Source organism: Electrona antarctica (genome assembly GCF_951216825.1).
Source record: "Electrona antarctica genome assembly, chromosome: 22".
Taxonomy (NCBI): Eukaryota; Metazoa; Chordata; class Actinopteri; order Myctophiformes; family Myctophidae; genus Electrona; species Electrona antarctica.
In genome coordinates this window covers 26,613,258-26,630,860 of record NC_136805.1, presented here as the reverse complement: position 1 = coordinate 26,630,860, position 17,603 = coordinate 26,613,258, and the positions used below count along the sequence as shown (strand labels likewise).

The following is a 17,603-nucleotide window of genomic DNA, read 5'->3' as shown; positions in this document are numbered from 1 at the left end:
GATTACAGACAGTAGGACAGCAGACTGTATTGGCACAACTTTGGAAAACAAGATGTATCAAACAATCCCCTATAATGTTGTTTTTTAACCAGATACTGACCAGACTTAAAAATGCTTAAACTCTGAATCAGGTTGGAATAAAAGAAAAAACGCCATGGCAGGCACCTCCTAGGTCTGTCTAGGTTTGTGTAGGTTGGTGGTGTTGTTGTAGTTTATTGTTATGTGTGTGTCGATGAATTAGAGGAACATATCAGTAGCCTATTTACGTAAATATGTGATTTTTGAGAAGGGATTCCTGATGCCTGTCTGGATGTAATTGGCTCTGTAAGAATTCTAGGCAGTGTGTTTCTTTCTGCACAGGTAAACGGTAATACCACCACAGTGACCACACTACTCCAGGGGGTGATAACTGCAGCTATAGAGGGAAACGATAGGTAATATTAGCTCTGTTTAGAACCTCATATCTACGCGTTAGCTCCGAGAAGAGGTTCCGTGTCAGGATATCCCTGCATCAGTAGAACGGGGCTTGAGCCGTCCAGAAACAGTGGCGATAACCCTTTTCACAGTATCATTTCTAAAAAGTACAGGTATCAGAACTGAACTACAGATGATAAACTTAGGATAGATACGTAACATTTTGAGATAGGGGTGAAACAACCGCTTACAAAGCTTATGAAGTCAGCCAGTACCATGTTTTCCCAATGCAATCTTATGGAAGCAGTACTGCGCATGGGTACAGTGGTTTACTGGACTACATTTTAATTTAAGCCTGATTTTAGCAGTTGTCCGGTATAAAAACCCAGTTCCGGAAATGGTTCCAAATGTGGAATGGATGGTTCCTCCTGTTCTTCTGGTTCCGGATCCAATTCCAAACCCCTTGTTTTAGGGCTGAGGTTTCCTGTGAATGGACCAGATGTAGATGGTAGTGAGTATCGTGCCTGGGGGTGGGTGTCGTGTGTACCTGCCTTGTATCGCACCTACCAAGACTGATTCCACAAAACACAGGCGCAACTAGAATTTCATCACATTTGCATCTATGTCAGACAGCACCGCACCCTCTATTGTGTGTGTGTGTGTGTGTGTGTGTGTGTGTGTGTGTGTGTGTGTGTGTGTGTGTGTGTGTGTGTGTGTGTGTGTGTGTGTGTGTGTGTGTGTGTGTGTGTGTGTGTGTGTGTGTGTGTGTGTGTGTGTGTGTGTGTGTGTGTGTGTGTGTGTGTGTGTAATTGTAATTCGTAAAATCGTCATCCTAAAATGTTAATGTCCTCCGGTAAGAGAGAGAGAGAGAGAGAGATGGATGGATGGATCTGACCTTTGCCGCTGTGTGAATTGAATTGTATCTGGCTGTTGCCAGGACTGTCACTCTTCACATTTCACAATCACCCGAACGCAAGCATTCAAGCAATTATTTGTTGCATAATGTGTCTGTTCACTTGGATTAATTATTAATCTGTTGGAAAATCTTCATACAGTAAATTCAAAAGAAATGGCAGGTCTACAAGCTCATGGTGCGCTGTGCTACTTAAAGCAACATTCAAAGAGTATACAATTTTTAAAGCCATGGTTTTAGCCATGGTATATGATTTATGTTTTATTACGTTTTTGATACATTTTCTTTACAAAGCCTAACTATTATGTTCCAATATTCAATAGCAAAAATATGTTTAATTTGTTTAGTTTAGATGCTCTTGAAACATTTCTTCTGACATGACAAATACATTGAAAAGAGCCCCCAACCTCCTGGGCTGGGGCGGGACTTCCAGGCGTAAGGATTGATTAATACATTATTTAATGTATTTTAATGATAACCTACCGACGTCAATGGTAGGCAGGTTCCTGAACTGTCTACAGCCCTCCTCTGAGACCTGTTAGTGATGACCAATTATTACTTGAAGATTAGGACATGGGGTTTACAAGTAAGGTCTCAGAGGCACTTGCCCGGGTCATGTTCTACTTGCCCAAAGGTGTTAGTTCAATCTGCACCTGGCTCGCTGATAACAAACTATCTTTACACCTGGGAAAAACTGAATCCATTCTCTTTGGATCTAATAGTAATCTCAGCAAGGCAAATGGCTTCTTGGTTAGAGTGGTTGACAATGTTATCTTATCACATTTAAAGATGAAATTACCTACCTAGGTTCCATCCTGGAGGCTAATCTTTTCGGTGATAAAATGGCCACCAACGTAATCAAAAAAGTCAACCAAAGAACAAGATTCCTTTACAGGATCTCCTCACTGGTCGACAAAAACACCTTGAAGACCTTAACAGGAGCCCTCGTACAAGGCTTCTTTGACTATGCATGCACCTCCTGGTACCACAGCACCTCAAAGGCCCTTAAAACTAGGCTCCAGACTTCCCAAAACAAACTGGTCAGGCTTCTACTTGGCCTCACCCCCCGAACCCACCTCACCCCTGCCCACTTTAACAGACTGGCATGGCTTAGGGTCGGCGACAGAGTACAGCATCTTGCAATGGGTCTGGTCCACAAGATTCGATACTCCACCGAGATATCCATGTACCTGTCTAGATACTTCCTTAATGTTAACGAAGTCCACACCCACAACACCAGAGGGAGTACAACGAACCATGTACAACCCAGATTCGGCGCAAACAAGGGACTAAATTATTTTCGCTCCTATGCCACCAAAATGTGGAACGCCCTACCAACAGTCATTAAGACATGCGAATCCCTTGACTCCTTCAAAACCGCTCTCAAAGGGCACCTACGGATGGCTGCAATTCGAAACTGGCCCCCGTAAAATCTGAATCCCCCCCCACAGCCCCCCCCCCTTTTCCCCTCACTGTATATGTTTCTTTTCCCTTTTTACCTTTATTATGATGAATTCCTGTTCTGTTCTTTGTCTATATAGAAGTGTCTATTTGTACGTCTCTAAATGTTTTGATGAATTGAACATGGTGGACCCTGTTGTAAACAAGTGTAATGCTTAATTGGGTCGTCCACTCACAGTTAACAGCCTTTGTATTGAGTTTGTGCTTGAAATGTACTGTAATTCTGCAAACTGTTAATACAATTTTCAATCAATCAATCAATCAAAGTGGCCACTTGCACATATGGCCACTTGCCCGAAAAGTAATTCATTATAAAATGATATGTACAGTACAATTTGAATTACCGTTCAATTTAACACTTTTCTTTTTAAAACTTCCTGGGGCTGTGCGCTGAAAAATGTCATATCTCAATTTGTATGTCAAATAGCTACATAGCTATGAATATGACTATGGACCGTTCATTCATACTTGTTATTTTATGTTTTTAAGTGTAGCAACAGTGAAAATGGCACATTCTAAGTAAACAGTTCTCTTATTTTACAGCGCTCTGGGCCTGGCCTGGCCACGTTCAGGTGTTTAGACAGATATCGCGTGTTGTGTTTAGACTGTTGCGTCCCCTCTCAAACGAGCACTTGCCTGGTCGGGCAACCTGAAAGCCAGGGGCAGGTGGGCAACCCTTAGTGTCAACGCCTGATTCGAGATTTGAGTTCGCAGAAAAAGTGGCTTCAAATTGGGTTCTATAGAAACTAGAAAGCAGTTCCCTTCGTCCATATTGTGTTCTCTGGTCAGTACTCTGAGTCTGCCACACATACAATACAGAGGATAAGATATTAGAGATGTAGGTCTGCTTAGTTCTATCAAGGTTCAGTGCAGTGCTACACAGGCTAATTAATGACAACCAGTCATGTTTTTATCCATCAACCAAAAGCAATGATTCCATTTCTCCTCTGACTCACTGTCATTGTTGCGCTTGTTTGTCCTGGATCCACAGTATTAATATAACTGAGAGTGTACAGTACACTCAATGTGAACAATTGTGAATGTGAATAACTGATTTTTACTGTGCAGAAGGACGTGGATAATTGAAAGTCCGTACTAGCTGAGGTGCTTATTTCCGTCTGCAAACATTGGCACATTTTATTTACTCGTCATATCCGCCAGGTATTGTGACCCAATATGAGTGCAGCACTAGTTGGGTTGCTATAAAACATCACAATGAAAACAGGGGTAACATACCTTGGAAATACAGCAGAGTCCAAAGTCCACTAGTACTGCCAATACTGATTGCATGTTTGACAGCATATTTTGATTTAATTTTAGTCAAAGCCTTTTCCCATATTTTAGTCATCTGAAATGTTTTAGTCTAGTTTTGGAGAGGCGCTAGCCCCTCCTATGTCCAGCTTTGAGTGTTTGAGTGTTTGTGTATTTTCCCCTAATTATGTAATTATTTCAAAGATTTTCAAACAAATTAAAAAATCTAAAAAAGAAAAAAGAAAAGCACCAGAGTTCTTAAAAAGTTCTATACCTTGAGTCAATGTCACTGTGGAAGGAGATATAAGGTGGCGAACTTAAAAGAGGGTCCAAGGCAGCTCTGTCCAGTAGAAGTAGAAAAATCCTTTATTTCATTGAATAGTTAAATATTGCTCGCTAGGCGTGCCATTCTGTTCAAATGGAAGGATGCTGCCCCGCCCGTGCTCCGTCAGTGGCTTCGTGATATAATGTCCTGTCTTGAGTTGGAGATGTTAAGGTTTTCAATTGCCGGCTCTGAGAAAAAGTTTTACAAGACCTGGGGCCCGTTTATGACATTCTACCACAACACACAAACTGCATAGTGTGCCGTGCCTATGCCTCGGCCAACGCCAAACCACAACAGAAACAAAATCTGCTCTATGAAAAATCTGCTTTTTTATTTTATTATATTTTTATTTTTTGTAATTATGTATGCATGTATTTTGTGTATGTGTGTATGTATATATATATATATATTTTATTTCCTCCAGACTGTTCCGACTATCCTTGGGATTGTGGGTGGGGGGAGGGTGGGATAGGGGATTGAGTTTTATTTTTATATTTTATGTGTCTGTCTAATACTTGCCCCTGGGCTATTGTCGAAAAACCTGAATAAAAAGATTTTGAAAAGAAAGAATAGTTAAATATTAAAAACAAGGGTTAAAAACACGACCAACGCGTTTCGGCCTGCATGGGCCTTCATCAGGGTCAACTCAAACTGAAAAAGAAATGTATTTTAAATGGCAGAAATTCCATAAAATAAATTAAAACGCATTTTAAGAATTAGTGAAAATAGCTGATGTACAAGCTCACAACGCGTTACATTTTGTGACGTTGTGAGCTTGTACATTAGCTTTTTTCTCCACTTGTTTTTGGTCCCGGGAGAGACATCCAATTTTCTCTTTTGGGAACCCCTGCCCTAGGGGGTCCCGGACCCCCTGCCCAGTTGAAGGAAACCTAGGTCTAAGTTGTTCTCGTTGTTGTCCTCAGATGTGGAGTTGAGAAGGTCCCCATGCTGTCATGATGGAAGGTTCCACAGAGAGGAGCTCCGTGGCAGAGGAAGAGCTGGACACCTCGGCTCACACATGTGAAGAGGAAGAAGACATCTGTCTGGACAGTGGAGATGAGGCAGAGAAGGAGGAGGACCCAGAGCAACGTGATGCACAGGTACGGCTGTCACCATTACACGTTTAAGTTGACGATCACATAATTAATAGCGATTAATGATTTAATTGTGTTTTTTCCATTGAACATTGGAACGTTACAATTTGTATTTCTGTTTGCCTTTTAGGCATCGTAATCAAAAATTGCTCAGGGCAGATATGACAATTAAAGAAATCGCTGACACATTTAATATTTTTATCTTTATAAAATATGCACAAAAGAGCAGACATAGTTGATCTACAAGCTTACAACACGTGTCGTAAGCTTGTAGAGCTGCTATTTCTGCTATTTTCGAAAGATATTTCATGGAAACGATTGACGATTATGCAAAAATAATTGTGATCTCAAATAATTGTGATTAGGCGATTATGTAATAATTATGACAGACCTAGCTGTCACCTGTCAGTCAAATAATGGTGATTAACAATTCTGTCGTTGAACATTATTGGAACATTATCAATGAACACGTTCATTTCTGTTTGGCTTTTAGGCTTCGTAAACAAAAGTTGCACAACAGGGCAGATAGCCGATCTACAAGCTCAAAATGCATCACATTATGATGCGTTTTGACCGTGTACATCTGCAATGTCTACTATTTTTAGTAAATATATGTACATTTATACAAAAAAACGTACATGGAAATGATTATGCTGATTCTGCTAAAATCTCTAATTGCGATTATGTAATCATTGTGACAGACCTATGCACAGATCAATGTATTTATTTATTTTCAATTTACTTATAATGACATGCGCGCAACACAAGATCAATCGATTATTTCATTAAAATGATCAATAACTGTTTTAATAATCAGTAATATATCAATAATTGATTAGTTTGATTAACTATCGCACCCACCTCTACAGGTCAACGGCGAAGGTACCATGGTCACGGGCGGAGCGGAAACCCGAACAGAATCGCCACGAGTGTCGAGTCAGACGGAGTCAGAGGGTCGGGGTTTGACTCCCGAAGAAGACTACGGCGACGGTGGTGGTAAAGTGTCGGTCGAAGATCACCTACCGCCGGCGCCCACCACAGCCGCCGCCGTCAGCGTGGTAGAGAGCTCGTCACCGTCTGTTCTGGAAGGAATGTTGGAGAGCTCACTGACTCTGGGGACGGTTAAAGATCCTCCCTGCACTTTGGACATGGTGAAAGACCCTCCCTGCACTCTGGACATGGGGACAGACCCTCCCTGCACTCTGGACATGGGGACAGACCCTCCCTGCACTCTAGACATGGGGACAGACCCAGACAGAGCGCTGCAGCCGCTAAGCTTAGCTGACAAACCCGCCGCAGAGCCGTCGCTAGCAAGCGACCGCGTTACGGCCGCCACCATCCCCACCTCCCCACCGCCGTCCTCTTCTTCCCCCTCGCCCGATAACTCGCCCACTAACTCCACCTCCACCTCGGGGATCTCCAACGGGCCCTCCACCTCCGGGTCGGACACCAGCGTGGTGTGCAGCCCACAGACCAAGGTTAGTTAGTATTCACCTTTTCTTCTTGGCCCTTCTCCAGGGCAGCGCCATTGCCCTTCTCTGCTGCTCCATTCAATATCTGGTCACTTCCTAGATGTTGCTGAAACAAGCAGACCATGGCCTCATAGCACTGACAAAGGTCCCAGGACCGAAACACACCTGCAGTCAACCTGGAGACAGGACAAAGAAAGGCACAGTTTCCCCTGTAGTTTGACTTGATTAGAAATATATTATTTTGTAATAAATATCCACAGGTCAGACAAACTAGACAATATTCTTGATACTTTTATTTTATATTGTGTAAAGATAGCCATAGGCATTTTTTTTTTGTAAAGCTTCATTTTTTTCCCCATTCCCCATTAAGAACTCATTCTACAAATGCCTTCTAAATCAGTATTTCTCAAACTTTTTTGTGCCAAGGATTTATACGTTAATATGTATTTGGACCCCATCATCAAAAACAGCAGATGTACAGCTGCAAGCTTGTAGATCTGCTATTTTTGAGAACCACTGTTCTAAATCTAAAAGAGTTTTCTGAAAAACGTTGCTATATATTATAAATAGTACAGTATGGAGTATAGCTAAAATCTAAAATGGGAGATGCTTTCCTTGGTTTGAATGGGCTACCTAAACGTTTCTTTATTTCTAAACCATTCTCACCCGGCTGTAGACACCGACCTCCCTGCGGAACAACAACAGCTGTTCGTCCAGCAGCCCGTACGACACGGACTGCAGCCGCAGGCTCATGTCTCGGATCCAGCGCTGTGCCTCCCAGGAGTCTCTGCTGCTGGACGAGCTGGATTCGGAGCTGCTGGGCTGCCACTCGCCCCCCGGCCGGGGCGGCCAGCTCCCAGTGGTCAACGGTCTGCCTCTGGAGGACCAGGGCGGCTCCACGGTGGTGTTTCAGAAGTATGCACATCAGGAGAAGGCTATCAAGAGGTGAGGAGCAGGTTGCACCGCACTGCACTGCCGGGCAGAAACCTTGTGTGTCCATGATGTTGCATCTTTTTTTTATTATGTTTTTAAATAAATGTACACATTGACTGCCAGGAAATAAAATAAAAAGGTTTGAGAACCGCTGGTATTGTAATTGTATTGCAGACGTGAAGTTCACATACCAGCTCTGACAGTGTGATAGATCCAGTTTCCGGAAACGGTCGGTTCCAAATGTGATCAATCCAATGTTTCATCCGGTTACTCCGGTTATTTGAGATGATCACTTTTGTTTTTTGCATATTCAGATATATAACACTTTAAATGCATCACATCGTGACACGTTTTGACATTGTAGATCGGCTATTTAAGTTATTAAATACAATTATGTAAGTCATATGTCATATCTGCTCTGTGCACCTTTTGTTTACGAGGCCTGAAAGCCAAATAGCAATGTAATATCCATTCATAATCCTGCTTTTGCCTAGCTACTTTATTCAGTCTCAACTGTTCCTACCCAGGGAGCCAAACTTATGTGAAAACTGGAGACTGCAAATGGCACTGGCACCACAGATTCCTTAAGCCATTAAGCCTGGCAAAAATGCTAATAAACGGCTTAATAACCGGCTTCAATTAAATTCAATATACCAACCCACTGAGGAGGAAAGTGCATGAGAACATCCATGCAAGTCCCAGTCTGCTGAGCGCTACTGTGCCTTCCTGACTCGAGACGGAGGGTCCCTAGGGCAGTGGTTTTCAAACTGGTTCATATCAAGAACCCCCAAAATGATATGTATTTGGCTGCAGATTGTAGATATTGTAGATTGGCAATTATTTTGGCTCTAGCCGGCTAAAAAAATCTAACTGTGTGTGTGTGTGTGTGTGTGTGTGTGTGTGTGTGTGTGTGTGTGTGTGTGTGTGTGTGTGTGTGTGTGTGTGTGCGTGTGCGTGTGCGTGTGCGCGTTGCATGTAGGTTGCTGGATGAGAACAAGAAGCACCAGGAGCTGATCGTGGGCATCTGTTCGGAGAAGGACAACATGAGAGATGAGCTGAGGAGGAGAGCAGAGACAGAGAGACAACACATCAACACCGTACATAAGGTCTGTTGCTGACTCAAAACAATAGATCACCGAAGTCTGGTGTAATTTACACATCCGGTTTCACACATATGGATGTGAATCAACCTACGCCAAGAAAATTCTAATGTTACTGCCGCCTTTTTTTTACCCACTCCCCCGACAATATCAGCAATCTTGTTTATTTGTTTTGGACCACAATGCTTATAAGAGCTGGCCTAATGTTATTCTCAATAGAGAATTGACTTCCACAACCCAGAGGATGAGCGAGTAACGTCAGGACTTCTGTACTCTATCATTGAATATCCCAACTCCCATCAGAGCTGCACCCACCTTCACCACGTTCAGAAGCACACTCAAAACCCACCTTTTCAGACTTGCTTTCCCTACATAAATCCCCATCCCCCTTCTTGTTTGTCTACCCTTCCCTTAATTTTTAACCTTTTAATTATTAAACAAATGTAACACCCATCCCAGGTAGCTATGAGGTTTCTTGTGTAGTAGTTGGGCTACACAAACATTAAAGTCCATAGACTTGGCTGGCATGAATTACATTCATTTACCCTAAACCCTAAACAAATTAACGTCCATCTATAGCAGGGTTGGCCAAAGTGCAGCCCACGGGCCAAATGTGGCCCTGGGACGAATTTTATACGGTCTACCCCGCAGCTTCATACCTGAATAGAGGGTATATGTGCATGCATAAAGTGAGTGGCAAAGTGAGTTTAACGTTGTTTAATACAATCAGATGTTAGTGTTTGGATGTATGGGCTGTCAAGGCCAGAAAGTATTTTGCCACTTAGTAGGCGTTCCCGCATAACTTGCGGGTACGATGATGCTGTCACGCGCATACCCTCTATTGTATTATGAATGGCCCGCCCAACAGTCAGTGTTCCTAGTTCCGTACATTTAAAAAAAAAAGTTTGGACACCCCTGATCTATAGACTGACTTGGCTGGCACGAATTACATCATAATTTACCATAAACAAATATCATAATTTACAATGAACAAACATTAACCAATTAATAGTTTGCAGAGGTATACTGTAGTTATACAATAATGCTAAGAGGATAACCCAAAAAGACCTGAGGCCTTGTTTCCATTGTGGGCCTGTGTATTCCATTCATAAAGACATACAATATTATACAAGAGTAGCCTCGCGTTGCGATACTAATCTGCCTGGGGCAATATGCATATGCATTGCAAAGGCAGATGAAGGCTGGCAGGCTAATACAAGAGATCAAGGGGTTGGGGGCGGCATTGATGTGACTCACAGTCCCAGTCCCTGACTGTGTGCATATCGTTTCATATGTGTCATTGTTCCTTGATCGTAAAACATTGTTTTGTGCAGATACCCTATAATACACTTATACTGAATTTTGGTTTGTTTACTGTTGAATGCAGAAAACAATGTTGCACATTAAGCTAATCATCTGGGGACCCCTCCATTTTTGTAAAAATGTGGGGACCCCCTTTCGAGGGTCGTGACCCCCAGTTTGAGAACCACTGCACTACAGGTCCTGTTAAGCAGGTCAACAAAGGTGTGGTCACTGTGCAACCAGTTTCTATTTATAACCCTGTGGAATTCTGAACCACACCTTTAACATCGTGAATGAATTACCTTTTGTGTTGACATACATGTTCTTTGTTAAATATGATATGATCTGGAATGAATGTTTCTCTGCCCTTCTCTCTTCTCCTTTCTCATCATCTCTCCTTTCCCAACCTCTCCTCTCCTTTCTCATCCTCTCCTCTCCTTTCTCATCATCTCTCCTTTCCCAACCTCTCCTCTCCTTTCTCATCCTCTCCTCTCCTTTCTCATCCTCTCCTCTCCTTTCTCATCCTCTCCTCTCCTTTCTCATCCTCTCCTCTCCTTTCTCATCCTCTCCTTTCTCATCCTTTCCTCTCCTCTCAGCTGGAGGGCAGGGTGGATGAGCTGTTGAAGGAGCTGAGGGAGTCCAGGGACAAGCAGGTGCTTCAGGAACAGGCTGCTAAGGCAGCTCTGCAGCAGGTCCACAGAGACGCTGCCTACCGCCTGGAGCAGGTAAAATATTTTTAATATTCATAATATTTTTTTTTGGGGTTGGCCTCTCCTTCTGCACCATACTCCTTGCTGTTCGTGCATGCGTGCTGCTGTTCACTTCCCTGTTTACCACTCAGAAAGAAAGGCTCGTAGTGCGTAATCTAGGGAGCTCTCCGTGATTTTGACTAGATGGATATACAGTACTAAGCTCTTCATTTCTGACTTCAACATGCCTCATTTAAAATATGAACGCGAGGGATAAGGATTATCGAGCGACTTTATCGTAATCGTAATCATAGCGAGGTAAGCAAGCAACATTAGTTCTCCCGGTTTTTGTATGGAACGGAAGGGGGAGGGGGCTTTCAGAGTAAAAGCTGCCATATCTGCGCGGCACCCCGAGCTGCTATTTTGAAAGAAATCCCGGCACTGATTGTGTTAAAAGCGGGAAAGCATCTCTGTAATTTTAGATTTTAGCTAAAGGCCTATATTTAGTAACATACGTTTTCCAGAAAACTCTTAGGATTTGGAACGTTGTTTTATAACGGTGGTTCTCAAAAAAGCTGGTCTCAAGACAGAATCTGTCAGCACCACTTAACCAACATGTTATGCCGTTGTTAGTAGGAATAAACACAGAAGCACCTGGGAGGAAGAGGGGTAAGAAAGGAGAGGAGCAAAACTGAGTTCCTGTCTCTACACAAATAAAAAAAGGTGGTGCCCCCAGAGGCAAAAATAAATAATACATTTTAAAATAAAAGATGTCTGGTGACACAGTAAACATGATAGTAAACCATGTATTTAGTTGTTGATTGACTGACTGATTGATTGATTGAATACTTTATTAACAGTTTGCAAACAGTACAGCAAGTACAAATATGCATTCCATTCAATCCATTGTGGTCCTATACTAGTTTGTAACTGTAGAAGTATATGAGTTTTGACCTGGGTGTGAACCTGTATTATTTCTCTATGTAGACAGAAAGGGCCATGGTCAAGTGTATTCAATGCACTCAATCAAACTGCAGCACATAGCAGCAGGGTAACAGAGCCTTCATTCAACATTTATTTTTGCTCATCTTATAGTAGAAGAACTGTCCTGAAAGCCCAAAGACACTTGCCAGTTATTGACTTTGGCAACCAAAGCAGCGTGACTCCACAGAGTCTGCATTCCTCTCTCGGGTTGGACAGCGGTCTTGTAGATCAGTGGTTCTCAAACTGTGGGTTGGAATCCCCAGTTGGGTCTCCAAATGATTGGCTTAATACGCAACGTTGTTTTCTCACTCTACAGTAAACAAACCAATACAGTATATGTTTATTAATCAGGGTATGTGCACATTTCTAAAGTGACAATTTCAGGAATATATGAAGACCTTTTAAATACCTTGCACATGTTTGCGAACCACCGGGTATATACAGTATTCTTGTAGATCTGTGATTTTTGCCAAATACTCCAGAATAGAGATGCATGTCTTCACGTGGTTAAGAAACATGAAGTCATTCTGCATTTAAAATCACAAATGTATTTTCTTTTGCTGCTAAAAAGTATCATAATATCATTTAGGCAGCGTTATGTCCAAAGCTACGAGCGGAACGGTCTCGCACACTCTGGTATCGTCGTTTGACCCAATGGCTTGTTCAGTGAATAGCGGAGAGACGAGCACATTTAATTATTTTCACCAAATCTGTAGGGTTAACACGGCAGTGAGGCGCTTTCGGCTGCCGCCAACAGCTTGGTCACACTTTACAACGTTCAATATCACTGTTCAGTGGACCACAAAAAAGGAACATGGGGTTTAGCAGCGGATCTGGTTTCTTGGAAAGCTTTGCTTTAATGTCAGCACTCATACTGAGGCTGCAGGCCTTCAGAACTGCAGTTTGGTTGTTTATGCCACAAGTCGGAAGCGATTAGCATTAAGATGGGCTGAGATCTATTGCACAATACTGCAGTACCTCTGTCCAGTGTCCATTTCACTGACAAAAACGAAATAAAAACTCATCAACAGGGAACGACAGTTTTCTACCTCTGGTCTGCTTTGAGGCAGGATTCCAGAGAAGAATGGAAGAATGTCAGCTCTGTAGCAGTGGCCGGAAAACTGTGTTCTTCTGGATCGGACTACTGAAGAAACACGGGGAAGGTTGCTGTACTGTATATTAGATTAGTCGATGGGTGGCTCTTCCAAGAGAGAATAAAAACTAAGCTATGATGACTAAAACTGACTGATATATTTTGACAATCTTGACAACATGTAAAGATAAAGATAAAGAAGATTAAATTTACATACAATGGAAATTCGTCTTTCGCACACCGGCAGTCAGTTACCACAATAAAACTTTACAAAAAATACACATGTGCATTAAAATACTATATAAAATGCATTCACATTAACACAGCAACAGTGATCATGAAAAGTTGGGGATTAGGTGAACTATTTAAAAAATATATATATTTAAAATGTCCACAGCAGTTGGCACAAACGAAGGTTTGTAACCCTTCTTTTTAGCTAATTTTGCCCTAAGCCTCCTGCCCGATGGCAACAAGTCAAATTCAGAGTGAAGAGGGTGGGTAGAATCAAATCTGAATTGCTTTTTTGGTTATGGAGCGGTTGTATATGTCCTGAAGTTGCAATTGTTTGTCTCCAATGATCTTACTTGCCTGGTTGACTACCTGGGTGAGCTTGTTTTTATCTCTAACTGAGAGATTCCCAAACCAGGACACGATGTTAAAAGTGAGAACACTCTCAGTGAGTGATCTATAGACCATGGTCAGGGTGTGTTTACTGGCATTAAAACTTCTCAGTTTCCTGAGAAGATAAAGCCGCTGCCTTGCCTTTTTGTAGATGTTATCTGCATTGGTCTGAAAGGTGAGTTTATTGTCTATGGTCGTTCCCAGATATTTAAAGTCACTGACCTGCTCCATGCACTTCCTCCCCACTCATAGTAACAGGCCTAAAGATGGACGATGGATAGCTCGTGCAGAAGAGAGCCAGTAGAAGACAAGTCATTTTTTGCTTGGTTGCGTGTGGGTGTCATGCTCTCTAGCAGACAGCCAAGTATAAATCAGGCATTATGACGCCATAGTAGTCCGCCAAAATACATTTTAGTCGACTAAATCACCTATAGATATAAATTCAATTCAAACTAATTAAAACTAAATGGAATTTAATTCAAGACTATGACAGTATGACTATAACTGAATCAAAATTAGCTGTCAATTATACCACTGCCTCTTGTCTTGACATGTGAATAAGTCTGATGATACACACACACACACAACTCTCACTTTGTACACAGACATTTTCTCACACTCTCTCTCTCACTGTCTTGCTAGAACCAACATAGTTGGCCAGACGTGAAGCAGCCAGGCCTGTCACAATTCTTACATAATCACGTCACAATCGCAACTATTTGAGATCATTTCAATGATTTTTGCATAATCATCATAATCGTTTCCACGTTGCAAAATGATTTGTGTGACAATAAATTGTCAACTTAAATTTAGTGAAATGGTGACAGCCCTGGAAGCAGCAGGGTTTTGTCTGGCATGCTGTTGAACAGTGTGGGGTGATGGTGTTGAGCGTGGGAAATGAACATAGATAGAGACAGAGAGCAGCTCTTCAATGACCCGTGCAGCGAGCAGCTGTACCGCCATGGACATGATGATGGCTCACAGCAGGGGTTTTTTTCCCACTCACTTCACTTTTCCGCAGTGTTAGTTTTGTCGAATAAAACTATGACGGAATATGTTCGTCGACTACCTGTTTTTCCACTGTTGAAAACGATTAAGCTATGATGACTATAAACAAGAAATGACTCGTCATTATATACCAGCTTTTGCATTAAGTTTGTTTTTGCCCCTGATCAACCGGAATAAAGCATAATATTGTACCATAGTGGGGCTTTCTGTAGTCACGTATGCAGTCTCTACTCTCTTGTCTGCACACACTTTGTTTAGTGTCCCATTGGCCGTGGGGGGGTTAGTGTCCCTTTGGCCGTATAGGGCTAGTCTCCCATTGGCTTAGATTCCAGCAAATCATGAAAATCTCGCCACTACATCGCTACTAGACAAAGTGACTAGAAAGTCACTTTGTCTCTTGCAAGCTGATAAAAAACAAATAATAATTATCTTAAAGCGAGGATGTTTTTTGTTTTCGTCATTGTGTGTGCATCTCTAGGCCAATAAGAAGTGCGAGGAGGCGCGCCAGGAAAAAGAGAGCATGGTGATGAAGTACGTGCGCGGCGAGAAGGAGGCGCTGGACCTGCGGCGGGACAAGGAAGGCCTGGAGAAGAGGCTGAGGGAGGCCACCAGGGAGGTGGACCGCCAGGCGCTCAGAGGCAACCAGCTGGCCCAGGAGAAAGGACGCCTGCAGCAGCTCTATGACGGCAAGGTCAGCTTTCAACTCATTCCCTGCCAGAATTGTTTCAGTCTGTGTTTCCCTTCCCTGGCAAGATCTTTCCAGCCGGAAATCTTATTTTGAAAACTCCCGGGCCGGAAACCGAAAGTTAGCAACGTATATTGAAGTAGATAGGCTCTTGATGACAACAATACAAATAGTGCAGTGAGACAATTTAAAATACCCTCATGGAGCACGCTATCTCTGCGCGTCCTTTAATTGGTGAAGTTTAAAAACGGTTAACATGTATTTAATCAAATTGCATAAAGTATTACAGATTGAATAATAGAATGAATATAATATGAATTACATGAGATCTCATGGGCGTCAAATTTCTTTCCCTTCCAGTCAAGTACAATCACCAATGTGCCAGGGCAAGAAGTCTGTGCAATTGGTGCTATCCCTCACCCATATATACTGTTTAACAATACAAAAGGTGAATTCCGAAGAGTCATCGATTCTGTATGTCCCCTCCTCAGTAACTTCGGCTTTTCCTCGTGGTTATTTTATGGTCCTTTTAGTCATAGTTAACCTGCAGGGACAGAAAACATACAAGCACATACAACGTATATGGAGAATATGGAACTGTGGTGACACATGGACACTGAGGCCCCTATCCGGTAGTTTCCATCCATTGCTCAACACTTCCAGAGCATCAACTTAAGATCAGTGTCCAATGCACACAATATGGGGGCTTTTGGTTCTGTGAGGGGAGACATTGTTACAGTATAATGGACAAACAGTATATACGTAATCATTTAGGTAAAAGGTTAAACATGGATAAACGATATCCTAACATATTCATAATGTATAATACAATTGTATTTAATCACATTATGCCGTAACTAATTGGCCTTTATTTAAGACAATAATATGATTAACTGGGTATAATAATTGGATCTCTCAACCAACAAACCATCAATATGTAAAGTTAGCCGCAATCTTTTTTGAATTCACCCAAAACATACATTTTGTAACTGCGATGAGTGACGTTGAGTGAAGTTATGAGCCATGGATAAAGCTATCTGGGAAAAGAATCCGATATAAATGGATTAAAAAAAAATCATTTAACATTGTGTACAGAGGGGAACCTTTTCACTGCCAGACCATTTCCTGTTTATTTACCTCCAAATAAACGCACAAGGCCTCACCCCTATGTGATGCTGTCCCAAGCAAGGCCCAGAACCTGGGAAACACTGCCTTACGTGTGTGTGTGTGTGTGTGTGTGTGTGTGTGTGTGTGTGTGTGTGTGTGTGTGTGTGTGTGTGTGTGTGTGTGTGTGTGTGTGTGTGTGTGTGTGTGTGTGTGTGTGTGTGTGTGTGTGTGTGTGTGTGTGTGTGTGTGTGTGTGTGTGTGTGTGTGTGTGTGTGGTGTCAGGAAGGCGAGGTGAACAGGCTGAGTCGAGATCAGGATAAGGATAAGCAGGAGCTGAACTCACAGCTCATCAAAATCAAGTGGGCTCAAAACAAACTGAAGAGTGAAGCCGACAGCCACAAGGTGAGACAACAACACTGCATTACCCAGAAAACCTAATAGAACTACAACCCACTAGAACTACATCTAACAAACAAACTGAAGAGTGAAGCCCAAAACGTAATAGCTAGACACGTGATGTCCGGTTTACTTCCCGTATCTGTGTGACACATTATTAGGAGACCGGAAGCAGGTTGGAGTCTAATCATTTCAATGGGAGCATGAACGTGAACACAGCTTCTGAACCATTCCTTAGCTCCATGGTCACTGAACTAAATATTAAAGTTTGAACCCAATCATCGCAAGACACACAATATTTCCACGATGTTCATACTAAAATGTTTTGTTTTGTTTTTTGTGAGACAAATCAGACAATTTAATTTGTTATCAACCTTTCTCTATCCCAGCAACACTCTCGTGAGATTTGGGAAGATATCTGAAGAGTCCATTTGCAGGCTCTGTCCCCATAAGATGTTCTACAAACGGTTAAACTGAGTTTCTATATGTGAATATAGTAGCAATTTCACAATTTGTGAGTTTCATTTTGATAGATCACACAATTGCTGACTGACTGACACTTCAATTAAATCATCAAATGCTTACCGCATCGTAAGAAAACGTACTTAATTACAACTGGTAATTTCACTTTGATAGCCATTAATTCTACTGGATTGTATGTGGACTCATTTTTTTAGTAAGTATAGTAACCCCTAGTGTTCATTTTAAATGAGATATTCCTCTAACTCTGTTCCTCTACCTAAAAAATAAAATCA

General features: G+C 42.1%; 1 protein-coding gene across 2 annotated transcripts in view; it reads left to right on the top strand.

Annotated features, from left to right (window-relative positions):
• The window catches only part of ccdc186 (coiled-coil domain-containing protein 186), a 58,156-nt gene that overhangs the window by 4,440 nt on the left and 36,113 nt on the right, over positions 1 to 17,603 (top strand). For both annotated transcript variants that reach the window (XM_079492087.1, XM_079492086.1), the window contains exons 2-8: positions 5,288 to 5,464; positions 6,328 to 6,936; positions 7,607 to 7,875; positions 8,843 to 8,969; positions 10,862 to 10,990; positions 15,139 to 15,351; positions 16,735 to 16,854. In XM_079492087.1, the coding sequence (XP_079348213.1) occupies positions 5,318 to 5,464; positions 6,328 to 6,936; positions 7,607 to 7,875; positions 8,843 to 8,969; positions 10,862 to 10,990; positions 15,139 to 15,351; positions 16,735 to 16,854 (1,614 nt within the window). In that variant the 5' untranslated portion in view covers positions 5,288 to 5,317. The remainder of the gene's footprint in view (positions 1 to 5,287; positions 5,465 to 6,327; positions 6,937 to 7,606; positions 7,876 to 8,842; positions 8,970 to 10,861; positions 10,991 to 15,138; positions 15,352 to 16,734; positions 16,855 to 17,603) is intronic.